This window comes from Aethalodelphis obliquidens, unplaced genomic scaffold (genome assembly GCF_003676395.1).
Source record: "Aethalodelphis obliquidens isolate GAN/ISIS:26980383/991018 unplaced genomic scaffold, ASM367639v1 scaffold79, whole genome shotgun sequence".
Lineage (NCBI taxonomy): Eukaryota > Metazoa > Chordata > Mammalia > Artiodactyla > Delphinidae > Aethalodelphis > Aethalodelphis obliquidens.
The window spans coordinates 895,427-911,475 of record NW_020838023.1 but is presented as its reverse complement, the minus strand read 5'-3'; the positions used below and the strand labels follow the sequence as shown (position 1 = coordinate 911,475).

Here is a 16,049-nt window from a genome sequence, read left to right as displayed (position 1 = left end):
TAGCCCGGAGATGGAAACAACCTAAGTGTCCATCATCAGATGAATGGATAAAGAAGATGTGGTACATATATACAATGGAATATTACTCAGCCATAAAAAGAAATGAAATTGAGCTATTTGTAATGAGGTGGATACACCTAGAGTCTGTCATACAGAGTGAAGTAAGTCAGAAAGAGAAAGACAAATACCGTATGTTAACGCATATATATGGAATTTAAGAAAAACAATGTCATGAAGAACCTAGGGGTAAGACAGGAATAAAGACACAGACCTACCAGAGAATGGACTTGAGGATATGGGGAGGGGGGAGGGTAAAAGCTGTGACAAAGCGAGAGAGAGGCATGGACATATATACATTACCAAACGTAAGGTAGATAACTAGTGGGAAGTAGCCGCATAGCACAGGGAGATCAGCTTGGTGCTTTGTGACCACCTAGAGGGGTGGGATAGGGAGGGTGGGAGGGAGGGAGATGCAAGCGGGAAGAGATATGGGAACATATGTATATGTATAACTGATTCACTTTGTTATAAAGCAGAAACTAACACACCATTGTAAAGCAATTATACTCCAATAAAGATGTAAAAAAAAAAAAAGGATGCATTTATCACTTTCAGTATTATTTGAAAAAAAAAAATGAGGGACGCTTTCAGTTAATAAATAATGGATGTTACCTATCATCTACTTATTGGAGGCAATTTATATAAAACAAATAAAATATAAAAATATCAGTTAAAATTTAAACAGCAGCAAGTTAAAATGAGCAGAGAATAGATATTACCAGATACCCAAAATGGTTTATTTTACCTGTTAAATTGCAATTTCTAATTCATGAAAATATAGCTTTCATAGGCATGTATAAATAAATGAGAAATGAAAGAACTGTTTCCTTATATTGCTGATTCAGAAACATTAATTACTTACTAGAATTCTGGGATGTATCCTAAACTTAATGGGTTACCATCATTGAAGGTACTGACTTCATGTAGAATAGATACATTTTAATAAACTAGCAAAACATCTGCTTTCCTTTGACCAATGAATAGCAGGAGTATTTATACATTTTTAGTATTAAATGGTTTCCCAGAATTGGTTTGAGAAAGAATCATGATCTCATAATTTTAGAATCACAGGAATTTAAAATATATATAATAACTTCTAAATCATATAGATTTTAAATAAACATTTAAATGCTCTGAACTTTGAACAATTAAATTTCAGTTATTAAGGATTGTTTTTATATATATATAGATAGATAATCTTTGAGAAACCTTTAGTGAAAATAATTAACTGTTGGTTAAAATAAAAAATTATCCTGAACTTTCTGAAGTTTTGAAATTGCTTTGTAGTGTCAGCACTATAATTTCATTGGTTTTTTTTTATATAATATGATATTTATATATGGAGCATTTTTTAATTGTTCTTGATTTGAAATTTTTCTATAATTACAAATAGGTTATTTTTTTAACATCTTTATTTGAGTATAATTGCTTTACAATGGTGTGTTAGTTTCTGCTGTTTAACAAAGTGAATCAACTATACATATATGTATATCCCCATTTCTCCTCCCTTTTGCATCTCCCTTCCACCCTCCCTATCCCACCCCTCTAGGTGGACACAAAGCTACTAGCTGATCTCCCTGTGCCATGCAGCTGCTTCCCACTAGCTATCTATTTTACATTTGTTAATGTCCATGCCACTCTCTCACTTTGTCCCAGCTTACCCTTCCCCCTCCCCGTGTCCTCAAGTCTATTCTCTACATCTACATCTTTATTCCTGTCCTTCCGCTAGGTTCTTTGGAACCTTTTTTTTTTTTTTTAGATTCCATATGTATGTGTTAGCATACAGTATTTGTTTTTCTCTTTCTGATTTACTTCACTCTGTATGACAGACTCTAGGTCCATCTACCTCACTACAGATAACTCAATTTCATTTCTCTTTATGGCTGAGCAATATTCCATTGTATATATGTGTCGCATCTTCTTTATCTGTTCATCTGTTGATGGACACTTAGGTTGCTTTCATGTCCTGGCTATTGTAAATAGTGCTGCAGTGAACATTGTGGTACGTGACTCTTTTTGAATTATGGTTTTCTCAGGGTATATGCCCAGTAGTGGGATTGCTGGGCCATATGGTAGTTCTATTTTTAGTTTTTTAAGAACCTCCATACTGTTCTCCACAGTGGCTGCACCAATTTACATTCCCGCCAATAGTGTGAGAGGGTTCCCTTTTCTTCACACCCTCTCTAGCATTTATTGTTTGTAGATTTTTTGATGATGGCCATTCTGACTGGTGTGAGGTGATACCACATTGTAGTTTTGATTTGCATTTCTCTAATGATTAGTGATGTTGAGTATACTTTCATATGTTTGTTGGCAATCTGTGTATCTTCTTTGGAGAAATGTCTGTTTAGGTCGTCTGCCCATTTTTGTATTGGGTTGTTTGGTTTTTTGATATTGAGCTTCATGAGCTGCTTGTATATTTTGGTAAATCAAAATGTAGCTGAAAAATAAGATATTTTGCATAGTAACATGATAAAATATTTATAACTCAAAGAATCATTTCCAAAATTGATCCTTTATGTTCACTGAAACAATTTTAAAACATTATTTTATAAAATTGTTTGTTGTATGTGACCTGTGTTTGGGCATAGCTAATTGAAATGAAAGGGGTAAATGTCATTGGGGAGAGCTATTCACACAATTTTTGTTTTGTTCCAAATTTGTTTTGCATTCTTCAGTTATTTTTATTCTTCTTGTCTCTTCAGTCTCCTTATACATCCTCGCATATATTTACTTGAGCTGTGGTTACGCAATGTGAACACAATTCAAGATAGAAAATTTAGTCTGTTATCTCTATTTCGGTTTGAGAAGGTGTTTTATTTCTTTGTCTACACATCAACGAATCATTCATTGACTCCCTGCCCTGTCACTATTAAACCATTATCATCCCTCTATACAATCGAGTATTGTACAGGGTTATGCAGAAACAGTCACTTTGTATTCCCTGTTTCACTTTATTTTTTCAAGTTCTAACACATTTCTTTTACTGTCTTCTTAGTTATTATAAAAAGGGAAATATCAGCCAACATTCACTACCAACATGAGATATACGTGAACATTTGAGATATACAGCTGGCAAATGAACACATTAAAAATGTTCAACATGATGAACCGTTAGGGAAATGCCATCAGACCGTAGTAAGATAACTCTACACACTTTTAAAACAGGTTAATATTTAGTACATTTAATATAAAAACCAAGTACAGGTATGGGGACATCTTTGTTTCACTTTTAATTTGTGCTTGTTTCAGAGTTCTGCAGAGAAGCTTCTGACAATCACTCAGTGATGATGGTTCTTCTGAACTCTGTTTTCCTTTTTTTTTAGCTAAGAAGTTAAATTGTATAGTATCTACAGGCACATTTATCCTATCATTTTAGTATGTTGTCTTTTTTTCAATTCTAAAATACAATCATTATATACTAACTACATGTATGGAACCTATATTATTTAAACTAAATTTCATTGTTACTTTGCTCTAAGTTTAACCTACTCTACCCCAACAATGTACAGCTAATTTTTAAAAAATGAGTAAATACATGATCTTTGGTGGGGATTCAGTGGGGAAACAGTTTATTACAAATTGAAATACCCAGAAGTCCTAAGTGGAAATACAAATATTGCTTTAACAGACATCAGGGAACCATTTACCTTTGCAACACTATTTTAGAGGTCTATAATTAGATAGCAAGAATAATAACATAATTATATGAGATTGCTTATATAATTTATTAAATCAACATTACTACTTTTCTGTTTATAATTTGCAGGTTATCAAATTACAAAAGATCAAGCTATTCACCAGTAGGGAGTCTGCTATTCCACTTTGAGAATTTTATATGTGTTTTACTAAGATTTTTTTTTTACTTTGTAGTCAATTTGCATGAATTAATTAAAATTAAACACCTAAGTGATAGATTTTATAAGAGAAGTAGAAACAATTTTAGGTTGAAATGGCGACAGAATATTTACAGCTTTTGTAAATACTCAAACTAAACTCGTATCTTTCTATTATTTCTTTTGATACGAGAAAAATAGTTACAAGTTTAGAATCTCTTATATGAAACCAATAAAACTAGTTATTTCAGAATTTAGAGGTTTTCTGATTTTATACAATAAACTATTGAAATATAAATTTATACTGTAATTATCCCATTATGGTAAAACTAACTTTTACGTAAATCAGATTTATTGTAGATAAAAACCAAGACATCTGAGACATATCAGTGAAATGCAGGAAGACCCAAACTAGGTTTTAAGACGATAAGTCCTAGCCCTATATTTATTAAATATGTCCGTACACATGATATTCCATGGAAGGTGCACAAGCACATAGAGTTTGGCTGAACCTAAGACAAAGTAATATCCAGCTTCCAGGTAAAATAAATCTATTTGTTTTACTCCTGGCCGAAACCCTGATGAGTGTTGGTCACCACTACCTTTATAATCTTTAATACTGTCAAATTGAATTGACCTAACTTGCTAGGTCCACACATGTATTAGCACTAATACACTCTATATTTACTTAACTTGCCTTCTCTTATAATCTGTGTGCGTGCTGATAACCATGCACATGCTGACAAGAAACTAAGTAAGAAACCAAGAAATAAAGTATTAAGAGTGTATAGATTCACCAATTTAAAAAGACATTCAATCAGAGTTTGAAATAATTGATTCAGAAAGTTGTAGTTCAAAAAAGGTTTTGCTGAAGATATTCTGAAATTGTTTCAGAGGAATTAATAAAATTCCAAATAGTTTTACATGCTTTGTACTCTATGAGACTTATCTAATTAGTTTTCTGTTTCTTTGGTTTTGTATGTATGTATTTATTTTAGCAATTTCCTGTGGGATTCCTAAAGCTCCAACAAATGGAGGAATACTCACAACAGACTACTTGGTAGGAACCCGAGTTACCTATTTTTGTAATGATGGATATAGATTGTCATCTAAGGAACTTACCACTGCTGTCTGTCAATCAGATGGAACTTGGAGCAATCATAACAAGACTCCTCGCTGTGTTGGTATGTATGTTAAGGAAATTTCATCACTTGTGTTTCTACTGGCATCTTATATGATCTGAAATTTTATGTATTTTTCAGATTTTAGAACCATTCCCTAAAATGATGTCTAAGAGGGAAATAGAAGTAAATTAAGCTGTCTTGTACTAGGAAGAACTGAAATACAGTATAAGGACAGTTTTACTCATTTTCAGAAGCTCCAGAATATTTATGTCAAAAAAATAAAGTGGCATTTTATTTTACATAGCAACGTTTTATTTATTTTGTAAAAAGTCATCCATCAATCAGCATGTGTTTTCAATACATAGGTCTTTGAAAAAAGATTTTGTTTACGTTAATAAAATTATATTTTAATACATTCAACTGATTTTTATAAACATAAATGATGCTAATGAGATGATCCATAATATTCAACTTTTGTCAGAATTCTTCAGGTTACTTACATTTAGAATAGTTCTCATTCCTGCCATCAATACTGTAATAGGTAAATGAATATTATATAATGGTTATAGAAAATAATTCAGATAAAATATTTGGTAGAAAAGGATTAGAAAATGTGTCTTTAAATAAGGTCTTTAATTTTTCTCTATAAATCAATTACTTGTTCTATTTAGTACTAACATTTCAACTTAGCTGTGATTTCATTTAAAATGGGGTTGTTAAATTATTTGCAATCTTAACATAAGTGTCTAATAATGTGTCTGCTTATGCTGAGCAAGTTTTGAATTAGCTGAAGTTTATATCACAAGTCTTGCATAAAAAGATCATTCTCATAAAACAAATTTCCTCAAAATATAGTCCTTCCAAAACTTTTAAAGAAGAGAGAGTAGGTTATTTCTGTATCTTGCCTATTGTGACTAATGCTGCAATGAACATGAGAGTGTAGATATCTCTCTGAGATCTTGATTTCATTTCCTTTGGATATATATCCCAAAGTGGGATTGGTGATTCATATGATAGTTATAGTTTCAATTTTTGAGGAACTTCCATACTGCTGTATGTGCGTATTCCATAGTGGCTTTACCAGTTTACATTCACAACTTGTACAAGTATTCCCTTTTTTCCACTTTGTGTCAAATATAACTCAGTAAAGCTGGGAAAAAAGAAAAAAGAATACTTTTAAATCAGCTTCAAGAAAGTCAGACAATTTTAACAAACTAATGTTATTGGTTTGGTTCATCACTAAAATATACTTCATGTCTTCCTGTACTAGGGAATAAACTTGGATATGATAATCTAAGAAAAGAAGAATGGAAAAGTCAATAATAGGGATTCTAGGTGCATAGAATAATATGTACAAAGACTTTCAAGTGTGAAATAGCATGACATGTTCACAGAACTGCCAGCAGTACCATAGAACTGAGGGAGTAGGAAGATTAACATGAAAAAAAAATGCTAAAGACCTTTTATGGCACAATAGTGAAGGAACTCAGGAAATAGTGAACTAAGAATCGAATAGACATGAGATATAATTAAGAGGTAGAACAGACATGACTGACTTATTAGCATTTATCTCTTTGGTTTTTGTATAGTTGTTACATGCCCAAGCATCAACTCCTTTACTCTGGAACACGGAAGATGGAGAATTGTGAATGGTTCCCATTATGAATACAAAACCAAGGTAGTTTTCAGCTGTGATCCTGGTTATCATGGACTAGGTCCTGCTTCTATTGAATGTCTTCCTAATGGTACTTGGAGTTGGAGAAATGAAAGACCATATTGCCAAAGTAAGTATACACTCCGCTAAACATTTCATATGCAATCCTTGGTGATTGAATTGCTTGATCACTTCTTTTTTCTACATATGCTAGAGCAATATTGAGGTAATATTATTTAAAAAGGTCATTTATTCTCAAGTCATCTTAAAATTTTGTAACTGTTTTTGGTATTTGTAAATGCTTATTAAAAACAACAACAACAGGGGCTTTGGATTCAGAAACCCTTCCCTTAGATTCTAGGTCTATCATTTATTAAAACAACTACACACTACTTTTAGCCCTTTACATGTATTATTTCATTTATTCCTTAGTTCCCATTCTATAAATAAGTTGATATTATTATATTTATTTTATCAGAAAGGAAACTGAACCCAAGAATTTTTATCTTGTTACACAAGTCACAGAGCCTATAAATGATGGATAATTGGGTTTCAACCCATGGAGTCTAATTAAAACCTCTGCCTTTTGATGTTATATGATGGTTATTCTATTTCTTAAACAAGAAAATTACAATAATACCTATCTCATAGTTATTATGATTTAATGGTGTTACACGTTGAAAATATCAGCTAGAACCTGATTCACAGCAGGAGCTCAATAAATATTTATTGAATCAAACTGAACATCTTAGTCATTCTATTTTCATACATTCTTATAAATAGCTAGTGTCTAATGTAGATAAGCTAACTTAACATAGCATAATCAGATGAAATATCTTGATCTTCCTTTGAACTTTCTTTACTACATTTATTGAGTTTACTTAGTACCAGGAAATATGCTAGGCTGAAAATTCATCCTTTCATTTCATGTTCAACACAGTTTTACAGCATTTATGATATGGATACATAATTTATAAATAAACTAATAAAACATTTGAAGTCTGAATTATGGAGACTAAAATTTTAGCATAACATAACTATATATAGTAAGTACGCAAGTACCTAGTAATATTTTACTTAGGAATATTTATTTTCTTAATCTCCATATTAAGCATAGGATTTGGGGGGTGCCATTTTTTATAAGATAATCATATTGATGAATTAAAAATCTCAAAATACATATCTAAATTACATTACATATTCTAAAAATATGGCATATGTATTGTAAATTTTTGCTTTACTCTTTTCAGTTTTCACCCAGGATCTTCCTCTAGGCTCATTCTTCTTCCATTATAATTTCATTAAAAGGGCACATGGGATAAGGATGTTTCAAAGAGAAGGAAAAAAATTATCTACAGCAGAAGCATTTATTGAACAAATGTTTGTCTGGTTTCTTTGTGTTCAATCCTTTATTATGTAGAAAAAATTTAAGTTCTACATAAGATCAGGTTCCTGCCCACAGGTAAGAATGCAGGAAAGATAGGAATCTAGGAATTACAATTCACTGAGAAAAATGGAAAGAACAGTATTTTTTTTCTGGTCCTCCATTTATTCATCTTTGAAATTAAAATGATATAAATATCAGTATTATTAATATTAATAAATATTATAGCTACCTCAAAGGATTGTTTGGGGTATTAGTTCAAAACAATCGGTACATCTTAAATTCTACATGCAATTTTTTAAAGTCTGCAAATTTTCTATTTGTCTAATAGAATCCTAAAGCCTAGAGCTGAAAGCCAGAGCTGGAGCCAGAATAAAGGCTGGTGGTTAAGTATTCAATTCTTGAGTTAAATGGCTAGGTTTAAATTTTGATTTAGCTGTTTATAGGCTGTGGAATCTTATTAAAGTTACTTTCCTCTTATGTGTCCATATCCTAGTGCACACAATTCAGATAATGATTGCACCTACCTCATAGAGTTGTTTTGAGAATTGCGTAAGATAAAGTGTTAGTAATAGTGTCTGGTACAAAAGCACTCAATAAGTGCTATCTATTATTGTTTTTATTCTAGAAAGAAATTTCATTTGTGGTCTTTAAATATGAAGGTGTTTTAAGAGCTGGGTTCTGAATGAGCTAGCAAGTCAGTTAATCTCTATTTTTTAGTTTTTTAAAACCTAAAACCAAAATGTGAAATATAATTATAATCTAATGGTTCTAGTGAGAATCAAATGATATTTCACATGTAAAGGGCTTTATAAACTGTAGAGTGTGCAACAAAAATTATTTGCACTTATGATCTTAGATAATGAGGAAACTGGCTCAGGTAAGTCAAAGGGATTGCCCAATGTCACTTGATAAGTCAGAGAAAGACTTTGGACTAATAAATTATCCTCCCTTAGTCTTGTTATTATTATTTTTTCATTACAACCTGTTGGGTGACCAGGTTGGCTACGCAGAAAATGCAAACAAAATATCTTCATCACATGTCACTGTTACTGAGAAGATTTATGGGAACTCAAAGGGGATAAATTTTAAATTATGTCATCTATTTTCTCTACACTTTCATAATCATTCAAACATGTTTTACAAATGTCAATTTCAATTGTAAATATATCAAATCACAGCATGGTTTTGTTACAAGTTCATATTGACTATGTCTTTAAGCGTTTTTATTTTTTTATTGTTTTCAAGTTATTTCCTGTGGAGAACTACCTACACCTCCAAATGGAAATAAGATTGGAACTCAAACTTCATATGGCTCAACGGCCATCTTTACCTGTGATTCAGGATTCATGCTTGTGGGCTCCGCTGTACGTGAATGCTTTTCTTCAGGTCTTTGGAGTGGATCGGAAACCAGATGCTTAGGTACAGATTTTTAAGTCATTTTAACCAAACATTTTTTCTCCCTCTAGAAAGGCAGCCCTTTTTCATAATAAGAGACAATAACTTATATTCACTCAGTAAGGATAATAAAAACTGGAAAATATTTAACTTTTAAAATATCTCATGGTAGAAAAGCTATTAAACAGATAACTCTTAAAGTTAATCAACTAGCATTCCAAATGAGAATCTTATGTCATTAAGGAGAGACACATTTATCTTCCAGGCATGGTGAAAATAAAAGGTAAAAACTAATTGCTGAATGTCTGCATACTCAGCTGGATTAATCACTGTAACAGTTAATTCATTCTAAACCATAGTCAATTCTCCTTTCACCTATTTGCTTAAGGTAATGACTAAAGAAGAAAAACAAGTTCCACATTTAAATATCTTTCTCCCTTTTTATTTCCTAACATTTCAACATGTGTAGTATTACTTTGTATTAAAACTTTAAAAATCTATTTTTCAAACCTGATTTTAGGAAAATAGGGTTTTTTCCCTTAGGTTTTTTAATTCACTGTAAAAATCTGTTCATTAAGAGACTGAATAGCTAGTTCTTCTTACCCCTTCTCTTATTATTAAAGGAATATTATGATTTAGGCTTTATCCCTTTTTACAGAGACTTCAGTAATTATCTTAAGAGAATAGTATGATTTATGCTTTATTTTTCTCTAAAGTTATTTCAAGAAATGACAGCAAGTATTGAATTAGGTAATAATAATAATTGTTATAATAACTACTCATTTGCCTTTTAGAAACAAGGCATAATCTTTAGGTTTACTAATTTAAAAATTGCTGATTATTATGAACAAGGTGTTGCTAAATTTGTACAATGTTTTGTCTCTAAAATTTTACTATTTAAAAATATGACATATGACAGAAAAGTCTATATTTTAGCAGTTTAAATACATATTGTTTTGATAATAAGCTTGAAAATATTTATGGTGATACAATCGTTATTTGAAACTTAAAAGGGTATAGCTAGAGATTTTGGTTAAAATTCTTTTCTTCAACCTCTCAGGAATATTTGTTAGTAGGTGTACTTGGAAACCCAGTAACAATGGCTTCTTTATAAGAGTACACATATTTATTTGACTATGCTATAAGACTATTATATAAAAAAGAAAATGGTAAAGATAGTAAATCATTATGTGTTAATATAAGATTAGATGATAAAATAAAATATTTCTTACTAGTTTCTAACCTGGTTTTGGTTACGCTTATTTCAATTACAGATTACTTAGTTTACTTCTGCATTTGAAAATATATGTAAACTAAATTTAAGATACTATATTTTATAACTCTTTGCCCCGATGAACTACTATTGTATGTTATATGTTATTTATTGAATATTGTGTATAGGAAGTGGTTTCATTCACCTATTTAGAATCCTGATTCTGTTCTGTGGAAAGACAGGGCATAAAAGGAATGTTTGTAAGCAAACATTGTCTCTCAGTCTATAAAGACAACAATATTCTTGCATAGGATATAGTGTTGATGTCTAATATAAACTCAAAAGTGTGTCAGTAGGAGGAAAGTGCAATTGCCAAATAAGCAGATCCTAGAATCTTATGCTTTGAATTAACCTTAAGAAGTCATGTAGCCCAGTCATTCTTCTCATGACTGCAAACAACTTGTCCTTATAGCCCCAGACACTTTTGGCCTAGAATGGCCACTAGAATGTGCTTATGATTGTTTCTTTAAATATAGTGTATTTATTCCCAAACTCCCAATTATTATGAATTTTTCAATTCAGAGTTGGCTATCTATATACATATGTCTACCACCTAGATTTTATGATTAGCCATTTGTTGTATTTGCTTATGACATATCTAGTCATCCTTCAATGCCTCTATCAATCCATCAATTCATTTTACTTTTTGATGCATTTTGAAGTTGCCAAATTCAGTACACTGCATTGTTAAACGTTTCTATATACATATCAGCTAGAGTTCAATATTTGCTCATGGTTCCTTTCTTTTTTTATGTTGGTAAATGTACATATGGTGAAATGCACATATCATAAATACACTGTTAGATACGTGTTGACAAATGTGTACACCTATGTAACTAAACACTCTATAGTTGTAGAACATTAACATTACCTCAGAAAGCTTCCTCGTGACCCTTCATAGTTAATCTGCAGGTCTCCTCCCCTACTCAGTGAGACAGTCACTGTTCTGTTTTTTTCACCATATGGTAGTTTTCCCTGTTCTAGAAATTCATATGAAGGGAATCCTAAATTATGTACTCTTTTCGTGTAAGGTTTCTTTCATTCTCTTTCATTCATGTTGTTGTGTATATCAGTAATTAAAAAAAAATTCTCTGAGTAGAATCCTATTGTGTGTATATGCCAAACTTTGGCCATTCCCCTGTTGATGGACACATGGACTCTCTCCAGTTTGGGGCTGTTATGAGCAAAGCTGTTATGAACATTTGTGTAAAAGTCTTTTTGTGGACATGTGTATTCCTTTCTGTTGCATAGTCTGGAATAAAATTTCTGGAAGAGTTCTGGCTGTCTCACATTTTCTGCAGCATATGGTATAGCCAGTCTTCTAATTTTAGTCATCTTATTGGGTGCAAAAAGGTATCTTACAAGATTTAATTTGCATTGTCTTGATGACTACTGATCGAGTACAATTTCTTGGGCTTATTGATCATCTGTAAATTTTCCTGAAGTATCTTTTATATTCAATTGCCTTTTATTACGACTTATAGCGTTCTTTATATATTCTTATTTTTTTTTAACATTTTCTCCCAGCCTATGACTTTCCTATTCATTTCTTAATGCTGTCCTAATGAGCAGAAGTTTTCAATTTTTGTAAAATTTATCTTTTTTTCTTTCTGGCTATTGCTTTCTGTGTCTTGTTTAGGAAAACGTTGTTCAACCATAAGTCACAAAGATTTTCTTTTATGTTTTCTTCTAGAAGCTTTACAGTTTTCAGTTTTACTTTATAGCTATGACTTATTTTAGTCATTTGTTGTTTTATATATCATGAAGTAAGGTTGAGTGTTTTTTTGTTTGTTTGTTTGTATTTTCCAGAAGGGTGTCTGGCACTTTTGGTTGAATAGATTCTATAATAAATCTTGAAATTTTGTGTGTATGTCCTCAAAATTTGTTCTTATTTTTCAGGATGACTTTGGATACTCTATGTCCTTTGAAGTTTCATATATGTTTTAGAATTCGGTTATTAATTGTTTATTTTTAAAATGACTGTAGGATTGCATTCTATCTGTAGATCGTCTGGGGAGAATTGGCATCTAACAATGTTAACTCTTCTAATTCCTGAACATGGTAAAGTTAGTGTATTTATTCATTAGTATATTTATTCATTTATTAAGGTCTTCTTTCATTTTTTTTGCAATAGCAAATATTAAAATTTTTTTTTTACCATAGAGATTATGTATGCCTATTGCTAAATTTATTCCACAGAATCTTTAGTGTGTTTACATTAATATAAGCGATATTGTTCATTTTTAATTACATTTCCAATTGTTTGATGTTAGTACATAAAAATAAAATTAATCAAAATATTTATCTAATATCCTACCTCTTTGCAAGTTCACTTACTTGTTTTAGGATTTTCTTAAAATAACGTTGTCTATGTATATGTCATCTGAGCATGAAATAGTTTTACTGTTTTGTTTCCTACTTTATGTTTTTACTTTCTTCCTTTGTATTAGTGTATTGAACTAGATAGGGCCCACCAAACAATGTTAAACAGAACTGGTGAGAGTGGTCATCCATGTCTTGTTCCTTATATCAGGAGGAAAGAATTCAATATTTCATCAGTAAATATAATATGAAATTTTTTTCTTAGATGTATTTATAAGGTTGAGAAAATGTCCTTATATTGCTAATTGTTGTTAGTTTTTATCATGATTGGGTACTGAATTTTGCCAAATGATCTTCATCTATTGAAATAGCCATGTATGTTTCTCTCTTTTTATTCTGTCAGTATGTTAGATGACAGTGGTCAATATTTCATCTTAAACCAACTGGTCATTTCTAGGTAAACCCCAGATAATCATGATGTATTTTACATGTATTAATTTTCTAATTTTTTTTAAATAGTGCTGCATCTATGTTCATGAAGGACATTTTTTTCTGTGTCTTTTACAGGTTTAATATTGGGATTATGGTTACCTCATTAGTCAAGTTAGGAAATGATTCTTTTTCTTCTATTTTCTAAGAGTTTGTGTAAGATTGGTGTTTTTTTGTTTGTTTCTTTTCTTGCTTTTTTACTTAAATATTTGATTGAATTTACTGTGAAAAAATGAGTCTGTTTTTTTTTGGGGGGGAGGTTATTGTTTAAGAATTGCAGGGCTTCCCTGGTGGCGCGGTGGTTGACAGTCCACCTGCCGATGCAGGGGACACGGGTTCGTGCCCCAGTCCGGGAAGATCCCACATGCCGTGGAGCGGCTGGGCCCGTGAGCCATGGCCGCTGAGCCTGCGCGTCTGGAGCCTGTGCTCTGCAACGGGAGAGGCCACAACAGTGAGAGGCCCGCGAACCACAAAAAAAAAAAAAAAAAAAGAATTGCAATACTTTAATAGATAAAGGACTATTCATATTTTCTATTTTATCTTGTGTTAGTTTTTGGATGATACAATTTTCAAAGATTTTGTCCTTTTATTCTGAATTGTTAAATGTATCAGCATAAAGCAGTTCTTAATATTCCCTTATCCTTTTAACATCTGTGGGCTTTGTAGTGATGTCACTTCATTCATTCCTGTTATTGGTAATTTTGTTCTCTCTTTTTTGTGTGTGTTGATAGGATTAGCTAGGAGTCTAACAATGTTGTTGACTTTTTCTTTTTTAAAGCTTCTAACTTTTGACTACCTTGATTGTGTTACAGTGACATATTTCTCTTTGCTTAGTCTACTATAGTTTTTTTCTTTTTTTTTTAAATTGAGATATAACTGGTATACAGTATTATATTAGTTTCAGTTGTACAACATAGTGATTCAACATTTGTATACATTACAAAATGTTTATGACAGTAAGTCTAGTTACTGTCTGTCACCTTACAAAGTTAATACAATATTATTGACTGTATTCCCCAAACTGTACATTACATCCCCCTGACATTTATTTTATAAATGGAATTTTGTACTTTTTAATCCCCTTCACCCATTTCACATTCCCCCTAACCCCCCTCCCTCTGACAACCTCTAATCTGGTCTCTGTATCTGTGACTCTAGGTTTTGTTTTGTTTGCTTTTTTTGTTTTTTGGATTCCAAATATAAGTGAAATCATGTGATATTTGTCTTTCTCTGTCTGACTTATTTCACTTAGGTTAATACCCTCAAGGCCCATCCATGTTATTCCAAATGGCAAGATTCTGTTTTTTTTATGGCTGAGTAGTATACCATTGTGCATGTGCGTGTGTGTGTGTGTGTGTGTGTGTTGTGTGTATCATATCTTCTTTAACCATTCATCAATTGAGGGACACTTAGGTTGCTTTCATATTTTGGCTATTGTAAATAATGCTGTGATGAACATGAAGGTGCATAAATCTTTTTGAATTAGTATTTATTTTTTCCCTTTGGATAGATACCCAGTAGTGGAATGGAAGCTCTATTTTTAATCTTTTGAGGAATCTCCCTACTGTTTTCCATAGTGGCTGGGCCAGTTTACATTCTCACCAAGAGTGCACAAGAGTTCCTTTTCTCTACGTCCTCACCAACACTTGTTATTTCTTGTTGTCTTTCTGATAATAACCATCCTGACAGGTGTAAGGTGACACCTCTTTGTGGTTTTGATTTTCATTTCCCTGATGATTAGCGCTATTAAGCATCTTTTCATGTGCCTGTTGGCAATTTGTTTGTCTTCTTTGGAAAAATGTCTATTCAGATCTTCTTCCCATTTTTTAAATTGGACTATTTGAGGTTTTTTTTATTATTGAGTTATATGTGTTCTTTATATAGTTTGGATATTAACTCTTCATCAGTTATATGATTTTCATATATCTTCTCCAATTCAGCAGACTGACTTCTTGTTTTGATGATAGTTTCCTTCACTATGCAAAAGCTTTTTAGTTTGATGTTGTCCCATTTGTTTATTTTTGCTTTTGTTGTCCTTGTCAAAGAAGACGGATCTAAAAAATTATTGTTAAGGATGATGTCAAACAGCATACTGCTTATGTTTTCTTCTAGGAGTTTTATGGTTTCAGATCTTATACGTAAGTCTTTAATCTATTTTAAGTTTATTTTTGTATATGGGGTAAGAAAGTCATCCAGTTTTATTTTGTTGCATATAGCTGTCTAATTTTCCCAATACCATTTATTGAAGAGACTGCCTTTGCCCCATTCTATTTTTTTGCTTCCTTCATATTAATTGATCATATAAGTGTGAGTTTATTTCTGGACTCTCTATTCTGTTCCATTGGTCTATATGTCTGTTTCTGTGCCAGCACAATGCTGTTTTGTTTACTGTAGATTTGTAGTATAGATTGTAATCAGGGAGTGTGATACCTCTTGCTTTGTTCTTTCTCAAGATTCTTTTGGCTATTTATGTTTCCATACAAAATTTAGAGTTATTTGTTTCAGTTCT

The 16,049-nt window shown here is 31.6% G+C and overlaps 1 protein-coding gene across 3 annotated transcripts in view; it reads left to right on the top strand.

Moving 5' to 3' along the window:
* The window catches only part of CSMD3 (CUB and Sushi multiple domains 3), a 1,084,122-nt gene that overhangs the window by 998,464 nt on the left and 69,609 nt on the right, over positions 1 to 16,049 (top strand). For 2 of the 3 annotated variants that reach the window (XM_027092553.1, XM_027092550.1), the window contains 3 exons: positions 4,895 to 5,080; positions 6,610 to 6,804; positions 9,307 to 9,480. In XM_027092553.1, the coding sequence (XP_026948354.1) occupies positions 4,895 to 5,080; positions 6,610 to 6,804; positions 9,307 to 9,480 (555 nt within the window). The remainder of the gene's footprint in view (positions 1 to 4,894; positions 5,081 to 6,609; positions 6,805 to 9,306; positions 9,481 to 16,049) is intronic. The other variant, XM_027092552.1, reaches the window with a different exon arrangement.